General features: G+C 34.0%; 1 protein-coding gene across 4 annotated transcripts in view; it reads left to right on the top strand.

Moving 5' to 3' along the window:
- CPNE8 (copine 8) overlaps positions 1-14,186 on the top strand; it is a 75,048-nt gene that overhangs the window by 33,723 nt on the left and 27,139 nt on the right. For 3 of the 4 annotated variants that reach the window (XM_088141627.1, XM_088141628.1, XM_088141629.1), the window contains 6 exons: positions 600-703; positions 1,238-1,342; positions 4,844-4,885; positions 5,936-6,011; positions 11,100-11,153; positions 12,483-12,544. In XM_088141627.1, coding sequence (XP_087997753.1) covers positions 600-703; positions 1,238-1,342; positions 4,844-4,885; positions 5,936-6,011; positions 11,100-11,153; positions 12,483-12,544 — 443 coding nt within the window. Of the gene's footprint in view, positions 1-599; positions 704-1,237; positions 1,343-2,060; positions 2,108-4,843; positions 4,886-5,935; positions 6,012-11,099; positions 11,154-12,482; positions 12,545-14,186 lie in introns of those variants that run through there. The other variant, XM_088141630.1, reaches the window with a different exon arrangement.

Here is a 14,186-nt window from a genome sequence, read left to right on the forward strand (position 1 = left end):
TGGGCACTCAAGTTAGTATCTTCTCAGTTGGAGTAGCCCAAAGCACTTTATCTCATATGTCTAGTTCTAAGTCTGGTATTTTTCAGTATCCGTTTAAGACCCTCTTTGTCTGAATTATCTAGATGCTGAATTTTATAGACTTATAACTTTTTCTCCTTGCTGCTACCTTTTTGTGATTTTTCTGGTACCATTTTTATTTTAATTAGTATATGCACTTAAAACCTATTTCTACTCTTAGATGATACCACAGGAGAGCAAAGTAAAAAAATAAAAAAATAAAATGATGCTCTCTGGTATTATAAAATACAATATTATATATTGTATATATGTAACTGAAGCAGGAGGGAAAGAAATCCTTTCTCCTATTTCTCAGTTTGGTAGTGAAAATAGTGAGACTGGGCTTAAAATTTATGATAGTGTTCCAGCTTAGTAATAAAAAAGAAGGAAACTAATAAATGTTTTAACGGGCATTTTTCCCTTAAAGTTATTAGAATATTAAAAATTAAAATGCCTAGTATCATGCATATTATTATTTACATAAATGGAATCCTCCATATTATTTTTGAATTAATCTTTCTATTATCCTTTTATTTTTTTAGGAAGCCATTCTGATGCAATTTTGTGCAAACAAATTAGACAAGAAAGATTTCTTTGGGAAATCGGATCCCTTCTTGGTATTTTTTCGTAGCAATGAAGATGGCAGGTAAATGGTCTCATTTGTTCTGCTAAGTATTCAGTGAAGTTTTAGAGACTTGACAGTGATTACTGGATTCTCTCTGTAGTCTGTGAAAAGTTTCTCTTTACCTTCATAGTGTTATCAGCTTTTCTTTATGGACCAGTATCCCTGTAATTTAAAAATGTACGTCACTGTTATGAATTTCTCATTGGTTCTCAATTATGAACCAATAATTATGATTATGAAAGAATATGTATTTCCCCAGTGATAGGTTGGGATGCTAAGTAGAGGGAACAGTTGTTACTAGATATCACCTCCAAAGCTATAAACATTTCAAAAGCTACCACAGTCCACTGCTTTGCTTGCTTTGCTTGCTTTGACTTCTGTTATATTTATCTTTTCTATTAGTTACTACCACTGATCATGGTTTTTTAAGACTGTGCAGATGAGGGTTTCTCAGGATTAAAAATAGAAATGTTCATTTAAACTATGACACATCACATCTTTCAGAGTTTGTTCTCAGATGGCAGATAAATTAAAAAAATAGGCTTTGTGTTTTAGTTTCACAATCTGCCACAAGACAGAAGTTATAAAGAACACATTAAATCCAGTATGGCAGGCATTCAAGATATCGATCAGAGCACTTTGTAATGGAGATTATGACAGGTAAGCCAATATTTTTATTTAACTGTGGCAAAATGTTTATAAGATCCTTCATTTTAGTTGAATCCTTTTAGAAGCCATAATATAAATTTGGAATTCATAATAAATATTACTTGTTAAATTACTTGTTAAATTAAATGTGAATACCTGACAACACAGTCTGAAATATATGTTTACTTAGATGGAAAACCCAATAGTTCCAAATAATGTTCTTAAGTAAGTGTTCATAGGACTGCAGCCTAAGAGATACAGGAAATAGAGAACATTTTCAGTGTAATAATAGGTGCCGCTCTTTCCACAGATGATTGACAAGCAGATAAAAAGCAAAATCTCAGGAAACAAGAAGTCGCTGCTGCTAGTGCACTAAGAAATTAGTTACTGCTCTGTGTTATTGAAAAGCAAACATTGATGATGATGCTTTCCTCAAGCAAGTCTCTTTTTATTAAAGTTTTGTGGAAATGTCCTCTTGCTTAAAATTGATTGGATAAAAATAAGACTAAGAAGCATCAACAGAATATATGGTACTTTCATCCATTTCATAATATCTATCACATGAACATCTAGTGAAAGAGATATGAATCTTGGGTACTACGTTCAGTGCTCCTGATAAGTAAAGTAAATCGATTTAGGTGATTGCCGACATTATTGATACAGTAGCTACTTCAACTGATCTATCTTCTCTTCCCCCTTTGCCACCTCAGTGTGAAACTTCAGGCTACATTATAAGCAACAGAATGGAGGAGAAAAGTTTCAGAGCAGTCTGTCAAGGTATTCTAAATTAAACAAAGTGAAGAAAAAGTAGTATTTGCACTTGACAAAATGAGTTACGTGCTTGCATGGTAGAAAATCTAATGGCTTTCCTTTTCTTCATTTCATTGTCAGAACAAAGATTTTTTTCCAAATCAGAGAGATAAATTAATTATAATAATGTATTTTCAATGTAGAAATGCTGAATTATATAGAGTAACCTTAATATTTTTTAAAAAACAAATATTTAGGAGACTTGTTCAGACTCATATATTTTGCTTAAAGTACACGTCTCTGGAAATTGTTGGGGTATGACACTTGGCATTTTCACTTAATATCCCAGAGCTCTGCTTCCTCAAAAGACACAATTGGGCATTTTCAGTTTAGCTAGTTTTCTTTGCTTTTTATGTTTCTCCTGAGAATTGAGTGCCATCCATTGATGGAAATGCAAAGTATTAATCTAGGACATAAATAATCACTAATTCAAAAGTATCCTATGAGTTATTTGTGTGCAGTTTATGAGGTAATACTTATATCTATATTTATGTTTATCTAGACAAGTACAAATGTTTGTAATTATAGATCATGATTATTTAAATAGTTCTGTTTTTAAATGGAAATTAGTTGTTGACCCCAACCAGTTCTCAGCTGAGACTGACTTGAAAAATACTTTAAAAAAGGGGGGGGGGATACATTATGGGCATGTCTATAGTATAAAACCTTTGATCTTGGAGAACCGATAGACATAATTCTTAATATTGAATAGACTTATTCTATTTTTAAAAATATCTTGAAGAAAATTGAGAAATATAATTTAATTTGCCATGAAATAAGCAATAAAAATAGTTCATTTTGAAAGCAAGCAATTAAATGAAAACTATGATTGGAATTGACATGGACCAGAAAGATTATTCTTATCCACAATGCTAATACGCTATGTGGTTTGAAATACATAGTTTTCTGCACCTTCAATTCTTTGTTTCCTTAAACTTTTTATGATCCAATATGGTTGACCATATATAGACAACATCTAATATTAGCAATTAAAATAGCTAGACATAATTCCTCAGAAGCAGCTTCATTGTATACCTGAGTTGCCTTCCTCAGTAAATTCTGAGGAAAACAGCGATTGTTACTCCAAATGATCCAATGATCCATTAAGAAATCTATCTGGACAAGATGATAGTCTTCATCTGACTTGGAAATGAGGAAGAGGTGAAAGCAGTTTTCAGAAACACTGAAGTCCATGTTGATGACAGGAAATTCAATGAAATATTCCCTCAGAGAAACATTCCTTCATCTCATCAAAGGAATAGTATAGGCTGTGGCCTCTTCTGAAGAGATCTGCAAAGCTGAGACTGAGTTCTTTATTAGTATTACAAGATGAATGTAATTTTTTAATTGTTGATTCACATTAAGCAAGATGGTTAATGTTGTATAATATTCTAGTGAATGATAGCTATCATGAAGAATTTGCTCCTCCTGCAAAGTATTTCTCTGAGAGTAGATCCAACAGTCCACATATTTCCTATTCAGTGTTCTTTTAGTATATTCTAAAATATCATATGGATAATTTTATGTACTCTAGCAGCAGTACTTGTGTCTCATTGCTACATCTGCCTGTCAGTCATCTATGGAATGAGAAGTAAGTTTGGATAACTGGACCTACCCTCACAGAAATGTGTTTTTCAGGTAGGGAAAAATCTTAAGTATTTTTTCACTTACACAATTTGATTAAAAGTATTTTATTTCATTACTTTTATGTTATAGAGTGTAGTTTTGTTCGTCTACCATTTCTTTACAACTGGAAATTATCACATATACCTGTAGATCCTTCTACATTCTACCCATGCTTATTTCTTCCTAAACCATAAAAAACTTAGAATGACTGCTAAAAATTCCCAAATAAATAAGAACAGATATTGAAAACTTTGTGCTAATGCCCAAAGATTTGGTTGTTTCTTATCCATATATTAATTTTTTTGTTTAAAAGAATGTTTATTATTTCAGTTTTCTAAAAAAAAAGATGAAATATTTGTTCCTCATTCTTTCATTGCAATAAAATCTAAGTTATATAGACCAGTTTGGGGAAAAGGGTTCTGTCAAAGCCAAATGTCTGTTCAAGTTGTATTTATATCAGTCCAGACAGCTGATGTAATTTTTGTCATTTGCATCAGCTTACATCATTCATTTTTTGACATTTGTATAATGTACATAATTTTATGTAAATGATATAAATTGTGTGAACTACGTAATTACATAAATGATATAAATAGATCAAATGACATAAATTATAGCAGTTGCCTGGGCTGCTTTGAAAACAATGGATATTATTATTTGGAAATTAAATCTCATCTGAGATTTGCTACATCTGCCTGTTGTTTCCAAAGTCTACTGAAGAGGGGTCTGTAAAACTGAGGTTTTACTGTATCTATGGGTGGGTAGAGTCATTTCTCCTGTGGCACTTTATGTTTGAATACCCACTTCTGGAATATCAGATAGGTTAGATAAGACATATACTTTTCTCAAATAAAAAAAAATTGGCTAGACCTTTGAGTATACTGATTTGTCTTTAATGGATTTTTATAATGATTTTAGATTCAATTATACATCCTCTTAACACTTGCCTCTTGAAAAGGCATTTTGAGAATTTTATAAATGAATTATATTGTCCTTATGAGCAAAGTGATTGGCAGTGATAGGGCAATTCAAATAATGTATTTTTTAGTCTAGAATATTTTCTTTGTTTCTTTACAGAACAATTAAGGTAGAAGTGTATGACTGGGATAGAGATGGAAGGTAATTATTATATACACTTCACTAAATGTACAGAAGGCATAACATTACTTATTTTTAATACTGGCTATGTTTGGGGTATTATGAAGGTATTTTTACTAATTAATTTGACTGAAATCTTTAAGATGGAAATATGTGTATTAATAGGAAAGACATGGATCTTCTTAGCAACTCTTACTGCTTGCACATTTCCTTACTTTTGCTATCATTCATATATATATGCGTAGATAGATAGATAGATAGATAGATAGATAGATAGATAGATAGATAGATAGATAGATAGAGATCATGTCTACAATGGGTATGCTGGTATGTGTAAATATAATTCTAATAAATTGCATTTTCATATAAAATATGTAGCACTCAAAAGAAACTGGGCATCTTGTTAGAACACTGAGAACTCAGCATTCAACAGTTTAATTTTACCAGTTCATTTGCCCCTTCACTTTTGAGAAATGTGCTTTGGATTTTTGTTTCCTTTAGCAAACAAAGAAAAGTTAATTTTTGAAAATATGCTTGGAGTGATGATATTTTTATCATCAAACTTGCATTTCTTTGTTGCATTTGACACTTCTTTAAAGATGAAATAGTGACTTAAACCTAAACGTTTGGATCATTCATTCATTCATTCATTCATTCATTCATTCATTCATTCATTCATGTGCTTCCCTATCCAATTAGTTGGCTATCCCACAAGCTAAGAAACTGCATTTTATGATGCCTGCCTTAATTGTCTCTTTGCCACCAGGCCCCTAAAATTTGCTACTGAAGACATTAGCACTGCACTTCTGAACAGAAACTTTAATTTCTGGTGATAACAGCATGATATTACAGAAGGTCAGCTAGTGGCCAAGTGCAAACCATTGAGGAACATGGCACAGAGCTGTGCTTTTATTACTTATTTTATAGAGATTTGAAATGCTGAAATCTATAACTCTCCAAAATTAATTGTGTACAATTTTTAAAAAAAAAAAAAAAGCCTAGGCAAACATATTAACATATGCCATTGTAATGCTTGATTCTACTAATGTGAATATTTGTTTGTGTCTCTAGTCATGATTTTATTGGAGAATTCACAACCAGCTATAGGGAATTGTCCAGAGGACAGTCACAGTTTAATGTATATGAGGTAAAGAGTTAAATTGTTTCTTTATATATGTATCTCTCTCTTAGAGCATATACCGTATTTTTCCGACAATAAGACGCCCCCATGTACAAGACCCCCCCCACTTTTCTAGCCCAAAATTTAAAAACCAGTATTTTAAAGATAGTGCAGAACACATTTTTATTCAGTAATTAGTTAACATTTACCTGATACACTCGGTGGGAGGAGGTCCAAACCGTCTCTCTGCAGCTCTATTTCCAGGCTCTTTTGCATAACTGATTACATTCAAGCACGAGTGAAACTGCCGATAACTTGTCTCTGCAAACAGCCTTCCTCTAATTGGTTTGTTCAGCATCAGCTGACATCAGTTACATCAGGCTCATGATTGGAGGAAGTCTGTTTGGGAGACAAGCTATTTCACTCGTGATTGGAGGCTAGCAATAGGAAGAAGCCTCTCTGCAGAAACAAAGTTTGGCAGTTTTGCAACCACGATTCTCGGCTGACTTCCTTGAATAAGACGCCCTTCAGTTTTTAGGGTAAGGATTTTAGAAAAAGTATCGTCTTATAGTCGGAAAAATACTGTAAGTGTCCTTTCTAATGAGTTCCAGCAATCAGTACTATAACTTTAAATTATTTCTATTCTAGTTATTGGAAGAAGAGAATCCAGATTGAACCTAAAATTGAGTTAGCATTGGATTTCTTATCTGTTAGGTGATACCATCTTCCCTTACATTAAGACATTAATATTTATTATCTCAAATCCATACTTAAAGTTCATTTTAGAAATTGGGAAAAAGTAAAAACAGTCTTCAGAACCTCACCACTCTCCTCTTCTCCCATTAATCAAGCGTATTCATTTAAGTACAAGGATAAATGTGTTCAATACAAGGATCAGGATTTTATAGAATTAAAAATATTCTATAATATTTAAAGTATGAAGTGATCAATATCAATTGGGGATTGATATTGACCAAAGTGGTCAATATCAGTCCCCAAGGATCAATGGAACTATCCATTATTTTTGTTGTTATTATTATTGATATTCGTAGTACTATTAGTTAAAATAGTGTTTATTAAATTATTTTCATATAATAAATGTTTGGGGGTCAATGAACAATCTGAAACTTCATGAAAGGGTCAGTGAGCTGAAGAATTTGGGGACCCCTGTTCTAAACATTTGAAATAAATATTTGGGATGTTAATAATGAACCCCTTTGTGCCTTGGAATTGCTCTTACATCTGTCTCAATAATAATCAAGAACTGACCATGGAGAAAATCCACAGGTGGCACTCCTCTAAAATTATATTACAGTACAATCTTAGTTTAATGAACAGTGAACATATTTTTCATTCAGTCTTTGCTCACTTTTAACAGAATAATGTTCATTAAATCAAATCCCAAATATATAATTGTGTACAAAAGGGCAAAAACAACTCTTGTTCAACACTGAAACAAAACAGTCCTGCTTGTAATGTTTCAAGTTGTGGGTTGTGTCCTATTGAAAAAAAAATCATAGGAAATCCTGCCTGCTATAAGGAATAATGGATCTCTAAATAAGTCTGTGCTACCTCCTTTTTTTAATCCTAGAGCTATAAAAGTAGGTTGAATAGTAGTGGTATTCATAGTGGTACAACAAGAAGATTCTTGTAATAAAAAATGGAGGGAACACTAAACTGCTTTTTGCAGGTGGCTTGCCTATATAAATAGCAATAAACTGAGCCCAGCAAAGAAACAACAACAATATCTTTGCTTCAGTAACATAGCCTATGAATAAAAACACACTTCTCTAATGAAAAACTAATATCAAGGCAACACTGTTCTTTGCAAGGGTATAAAGAAAAAATTAGGAGTAATACAAAAATGTAATTTTAATATTACAGTCAAAAAGAAGTTAATGGAAAGAGAAAAGAAACATGGCCATATTTATAGGTAAAAATAATAAAATAGTGAAAATGAGATACTAGAAATCTTAAATGGATAAAAGAAGATGAACAGGAGCTATCACACCTGGATAAAAGAATGAACGAAGGTTTTGAATGAACATGTTTTGAATGTTTCAGTGACCTATAGGTCAGAAAGATGCTGCAGCAAAAAAAGACACAATATAAAGAGCTATGGAAGTATGTATTTTAATTTTATATAGTTTTATTTTTTTTTCTTATTAACTGAAAAGCTATCAATATCGTATCCTAATAGTGTGCCTTAAAAATATTGTTCAGGCTTGATGAACATTTCCTTTACATGTTAAAGTAATTGTTTTCATTTGGTTTAAAAAGTGTTCTAGAGATGCATGTTGAATTGATATAATTACTGCACTGGGTCCTGAAGACTGGAAAAATGTAATCTAGCTTTCCTTTGTTATTTAAGTTACTTACCTTTACATTACATTAACCCCCAGAAATTATGTAGATCCATTATGTAGTTACAAAACTCCATATGAACCATGTTTAATCACTGTATAGTTTTCTTTGTGGTTAGAAGAAACCTTTCAGTATCATTTTTAATTCTTATTAGATGACTGAGGCTTTGTATTATATGTGACTATAGGTATAAATGGCCAATAATTATAATCCATTCCTGCACTGGAAAAAAAGGTGATTTTGTTCAAGAAAATATATTTTATGCCTAAAACTGAATTCCCCCCACCCAAAGAAATATATCTAAAACAATCAGACATGATTACATATTATCACATTCTATATTGTTTTCCTTCATTTACAGATTTAAGATTGATATCTTTATAAGCCACAATTCTCTGCTGATGCTAATTTTTGTCAGATTCTCTTCCTCACATTGTTGAAATACTTACAGTTAGCTAAATAGATGTTCTTGTTTTTACTTCTGTTATGAGGATTCAAAACTGAAGTATAGAAATTGCTGAATAATGATGTCTTTATATGATTATTCTTATTAATAATATTATTAACCCTTTTTATTTCACCTTTCTACCCAGAAGAGATTCTCTACAATTGCTTGTTTTCATAGTACGAGTAACTAATTTCATTGTGTAATCATTAATTATTGCAAATGATCCCTCCAAAGGATTTTACACAAAATGTTAAATAACACAGTGAAGCACCATATGCTTTTGTCCATGTGACTGAATATGAGTACTCCAATATTACCTTCTGAAACTAACTCTGAGGAAAGACTGAAAGAATGATTAAATAGTACCTCCCAAGCCAATTCTTACCAGTAAGTCCAGAAGGACACCATGGACAATAGTATTAAATGCCCGTGAGAGGTCCAGTAGGACACCTAGGGACATACTTTTCTTTTCTAGTTCCCAGGTAGCCAACATTGTCTCAGTCCCAAATCTATGATGACCAAAACAATCTGAATCCTAAACCAGGTTGAAATGGGGTTGGATAATATTTCTGGTCTAAGAACCCAAAAGCAAAATGTCACCACATGCTTAAGAGACTTGGCTAGGAATGCCATATTGAGAACCAATAAGAAATTGGTCTCATTGGATAGAGAGAGAAGTAAAGAGCATACAGGCAGGATTTTTTTCACTTGAAGTTTCATAATAGCCTGTTATGACCTGTACCCACATGACCAGGGTTCCCCTGATTGCCTTAATCAGGCAGAAATTGTGTGGGTCAGACATGCATGTGGCTGATCATATGCTGTTGAGAATCTTGCTCATGAATAGAAACTTATCAAAACACAAGAAGAAGCAGACACAAGTACACAAACACAAGTACCTCATTTTAATTAGAATTAATATAGATTAAGGCAGTTGAAGCTAACTTGCTTAATTTTGTTCAGTGGGACTAAAGTGTAACTAACATCAGATGGGGGGACGCGGTGGCGCAGCGGCTTAATGACGCTGAAAGTTGCCGGCCAGAAATGGTCAACGCTTCAGCGGTTCGAGTCCAGCCTTCGTGTTAGCAGGGTGAGCTCCTGTTTCCTCCCCAGTTCCTGTAAACTCAACAGTTCGAAAACTCACGTGAGTAGATAAATGGGGACTCTCACTCCGGTGGGAGGAAAAATGCTGGCAGCGCCTTGCAAAAAAGGAGTCGGGAGCAGTTGCCGGTAAGCGCGAAAAACCACGCGCGCCCGAAAAGGGCGCGAAGCAATGGAAACCCCGCCTCCTGCGCTCGCCAGCTGGGTTCTGCTCTAGGAAGGAGGCTCTGGCAAACCACTTCTGAAACACCTTGCCTTGAAAACTGCAAAAGGACTCGTCCAAGCAGTCACTGCAGAGTTGGTAACGACTGAGCGCAGATTAAAAAAAAAAAAAAACATCAGATGGATTATGGCTACACATTGGTCCTCATATTTTATAATTCCTTTATTCTTTGATTATTTCTGCCCCAGCTACATTGTAACACACAGGTGAAATATTAATATTATATATGAATTGTTGTCTTAGTTTCAAAGGTATGTAGGTTTATAACTTAAAATATGTGTCCTCAAACTTAACATAGGGATCTTCAAGCAGAAGGTTTTTAGGAACAGAACAACAGATATTTTATTGCTGCCGGCAGAATAAGAATAGATGGGTCATTGTCTCCTGAGTATGTGAATCCTTTCTACCCAACTTTTAATAATTGGAACAATATTAAGATCAATCGGACAGACTTAATTGTATTTCTCATCCCCTCTCTCCCCTCTGTTTCTTCACATTCTAAACTTTTATGCAGTAAATCATCCAGATGAATGACAGGAGTTAACACTTTTCTATACCATCAATGCTATTTAATTAACTTGATTCCCATTCCCCCACAACTAGGGTGAGTCCAAATTTAGCTCCATTAATGCCAACTTTATTGCAAGCTTCATTCATGTTACTTTGCCTCATTGACTATCAACCCTGACAGACAACAGAATTCTTCCTTACTTCTTTAGAAACTTAGAGAAACCTACAATTCTTACTTTCCTGTCCTTCCTATAATTAACTCCAAAGAAAGAATGTGTCTAGCAGCAGCCAAGGGGCCCTTGCAAGATTCATATTTGCTTTTTAAAAGTTAGTTGTTTGGGGAAGTGTGTAAACTGGATGTTAAAGGGGTACAGTTGAATTCTAAAGGTGTATGAAAAAGATATTTTAAGGAAAAAACTGGGGTTTTTTGCATTAATATTGAACATATTTTATTTACTTATCTTTCTAGGTAATCAATCCAAAGAAAAAAGCAAAAAAGAAAAAATACGTTAATTCAGGAACAGTTAAGTGCATGATTTTTATTAATATATTTCCATCCTTTGTATGTATCTTGAAGTAAGTTAAATTCTGGAAGAATTTGCATAAAGAGCCTCCAAAATTTATGGTAGCTGAATACCATTTTAGGTTTACCCAAAATATTAAAAAATATTGAGCAAGATTTGTTTAAGGTATTGTCTAATACAGTTTTGGGATTTTACTTAAGGGCTAACATAATCTGGTTAAAATCCTCTGAGATAAATGTAAAGCCTGATGAAACTGTTCTCCAAATAGCCCGCCCTGTTCTCGCGATGTCTTGGAAGACCTCAGAATCTTTTCAAAGGCTTTCTGAAGCAGTGCGGGAATGGGGCGCGCTATTTGGAGAATGGTGCGAGTGGCCTTGGGAAGAAGGGCTGGCTCAGCCAGCAGCTGCCTTGCATAAGGCAGGTTGGGCTTCCCTCGTCAGCAGCTGGAGGAAAACGGTGAAAGGCAGCTGGGTGTGACAGGGCCTACTGAGCTCAGGGCAGCAAGGCGACTGGGATTTTGCACTGGGGTGCTGGGGTGGCTGGCCGTGGCGTGGGGCTTGAGGCAGCACTCAGCAATGGTGTCAGCTGTGCTGGGACTGAAGTAGAGGCCTGGGGATTGTGGCAACCGGCTGAGACTACTGAAGGCCCTGGGCATCTAATTCAGCCCCAGTGCTGCTGCCCCTGCCAAGGAATGCTGCTGTATAGGGTGGCAAAAAGGGCAGAGATGGGGGGGAGATAGGTGGGTGGGGGAAGTTGAAGTGAAGGCGAGTGCAGCAGGGCAGGAAAAGCATGAGGTACTCACCTAACAATGGCACTGTCCTGGCCTAACGACTGCAACTGAGACTACTGGAATTGCCAGCGCTAAGCAGTGCGGTCATGTGATGTTTCACCTAATGACCACATAGCTTAGCGACAGAAGTTCCAGTCCCAATTGTGGTCATAAGTTGAGGACTACCTGTACATAGCTGGCAATCATTAGTGCTAGACCAAGCAGTACAACAAAAATGCATGCACACAGTCTGCACCCATTTGCTTGCATTTTGGGAACTGGTAGGAAGGATCCTCCAAACAGAACAGCCAATAGAAAAAGACAGGACTCACCTCAATAGTTGTGGATTTTGTAGAGTTGAGAAAAGGGTTGCTTACTGATATATACCAGGATCACACAAAATGTTTTTCTCTACTGTATACTGGAAAGGTTTTTAAATAAATATAAACTTTTCCAATTTTAAATATTGTCTCAATATTCTAACACATGGATGTTCTTTATGTATATGGCTGTTTTGAAGATTAATGTTCATTACTTCTTATGTATCATTTGCTCTCAGGTAACATTACTTTCCTTCCTAGTGGAAACAGAAGTTTCATTTCTCGACTATATTAAAGGAGGGTAAGTAAATACTCCAGAAAGCTGATTAAAAACAAAATTTTAAATAGATACCTATTGCTGATTGTCACTTGCATTAGAAATAACAATAGCAGTATAAATAGCTATTCTTTGTACTAGTTCTTTGCAAAAACATTATTTTAGGTATAGTTGTCAGATATTGTCAAGGCAAAATACTGCTAAAATATGTTTCCTAGGACATGAAAACTCAGAAACAATAGTTTTATTGCAGCAAAACGATGAAGCCATTATAAAGAATTTCAGTGACTTCTGTATCAAATGCAACCTGTATTTATATTACAATGAGTGTTCAGATTTCTTGTGCCTCTTTCTCCTGCTGCTCTTTACATAAAAGCTAAAAACAATTCCTTGTTGTGGTACCAGCCTGATTTAGGTTTTTACTTCAGATCATGTGAGAACTAACTTTCACAACAGCATAAAAGCGTATCACAACTTAGGAGTTTGTATTTTCATTATAAATGTTTTATAATTTTGTTATTATGAATACTAAATAAATAATATATACTTTTTCTCTCTTAGCAGTCTTGAGTATCTTGTTGGATAAAAGGCAGGGTATAGAATAGATAAGATGTATTAAATGTAAGCATTAAGAGACTCAACTATTTTTAAGGAGACACCCCAGTTAAAGCAAACCACCTGAGCCATAAGCAGTGAAATTTATCTACCTTTTCAGTCCTTTATGAAACAGTGTTTTCAACATGTAAGCAGCATGTGGAATTGTATATGAAGTCCTGGAGATGAGATTATGAAAAAGGGAGATGATCATACTTGCAGTACATATACTGTATAAAAAAACAGAGTTTGATCATGAAGTCATGACCCCATCATGAGTTTTCAGTCTCTCTCTCTCTCTCTCTCTCTCTCTCTCTCACACACACACACACACACACAAAATTGTTGATGCACCTGATTGGATTTGGCATTGCTCTAGAGCTTTTTAATTCAATTTTTCCCAAATTGATGGAATAATGCCATAAGTTATATTAATGTGAGAGAATGTGGTTTATAAATGCAGTTAAATCATTAAATTTATCAACTACCTGATAGATATAAATTTTAAAATATCCAAACAAATAAAAATATGTAACAAAAAAATTTAAAAAGCCAAGGTCTCAAACTTGACTTATAATAAGTAACAGTAAAGTATAGCTTACTATTCTGAGGATGTGCTGTTATATCCTTTTGTTTGGATTCTCTTATTCTTGGGTGTAATTATCAAAGAAATTCCATACACCTGTACTTTATAGAATGTATTTTCAGAAAAGACTTAACAAAGCGCAATAGCCTATATATAATTTTTCAGTACTCCATCTTAAATTTTTCAGAAACTGCAGACTACTAGGATTTTCACACCAAGTTGTTTTGTTTTTTGCTAGATTTGTTTAGCACTCAACTTAAACAAGGCTTTTGAAACCTGGAAGCCAGTTTTTGCTTTCTGACATTTTAAATTAAAGCTATTAAACATCTAGTATATGGTTAGTCTTAATATATGTATTATCCAGTTGAGGATTTATCTGTAATAGACCATTTTTTTCAGTGAAATGGATGTACTTTTCATTTATAAATTAATTTTTAATGGTTGTATTAAAGTTTCAATATTTATGCCTTAAGAAAAAGTCATCAT

This window comes from Python bivittatus, unplaced genomic scaffold (assembly GCF_059951505.1).
Source record: "Python bivittatus isolate LINGU-HERP-01145 unplaced genomic scaffold, Pbiv_v1 ctg000330_np1212, whole genome shotgun sequence".
Classification (NCBI taxonomy): domain Eukaryota; kingdom Metazoa; phylum Chordata; class Lepidosauria; order Squamata; family Pythonidae; genus Python; species Python bivittatus.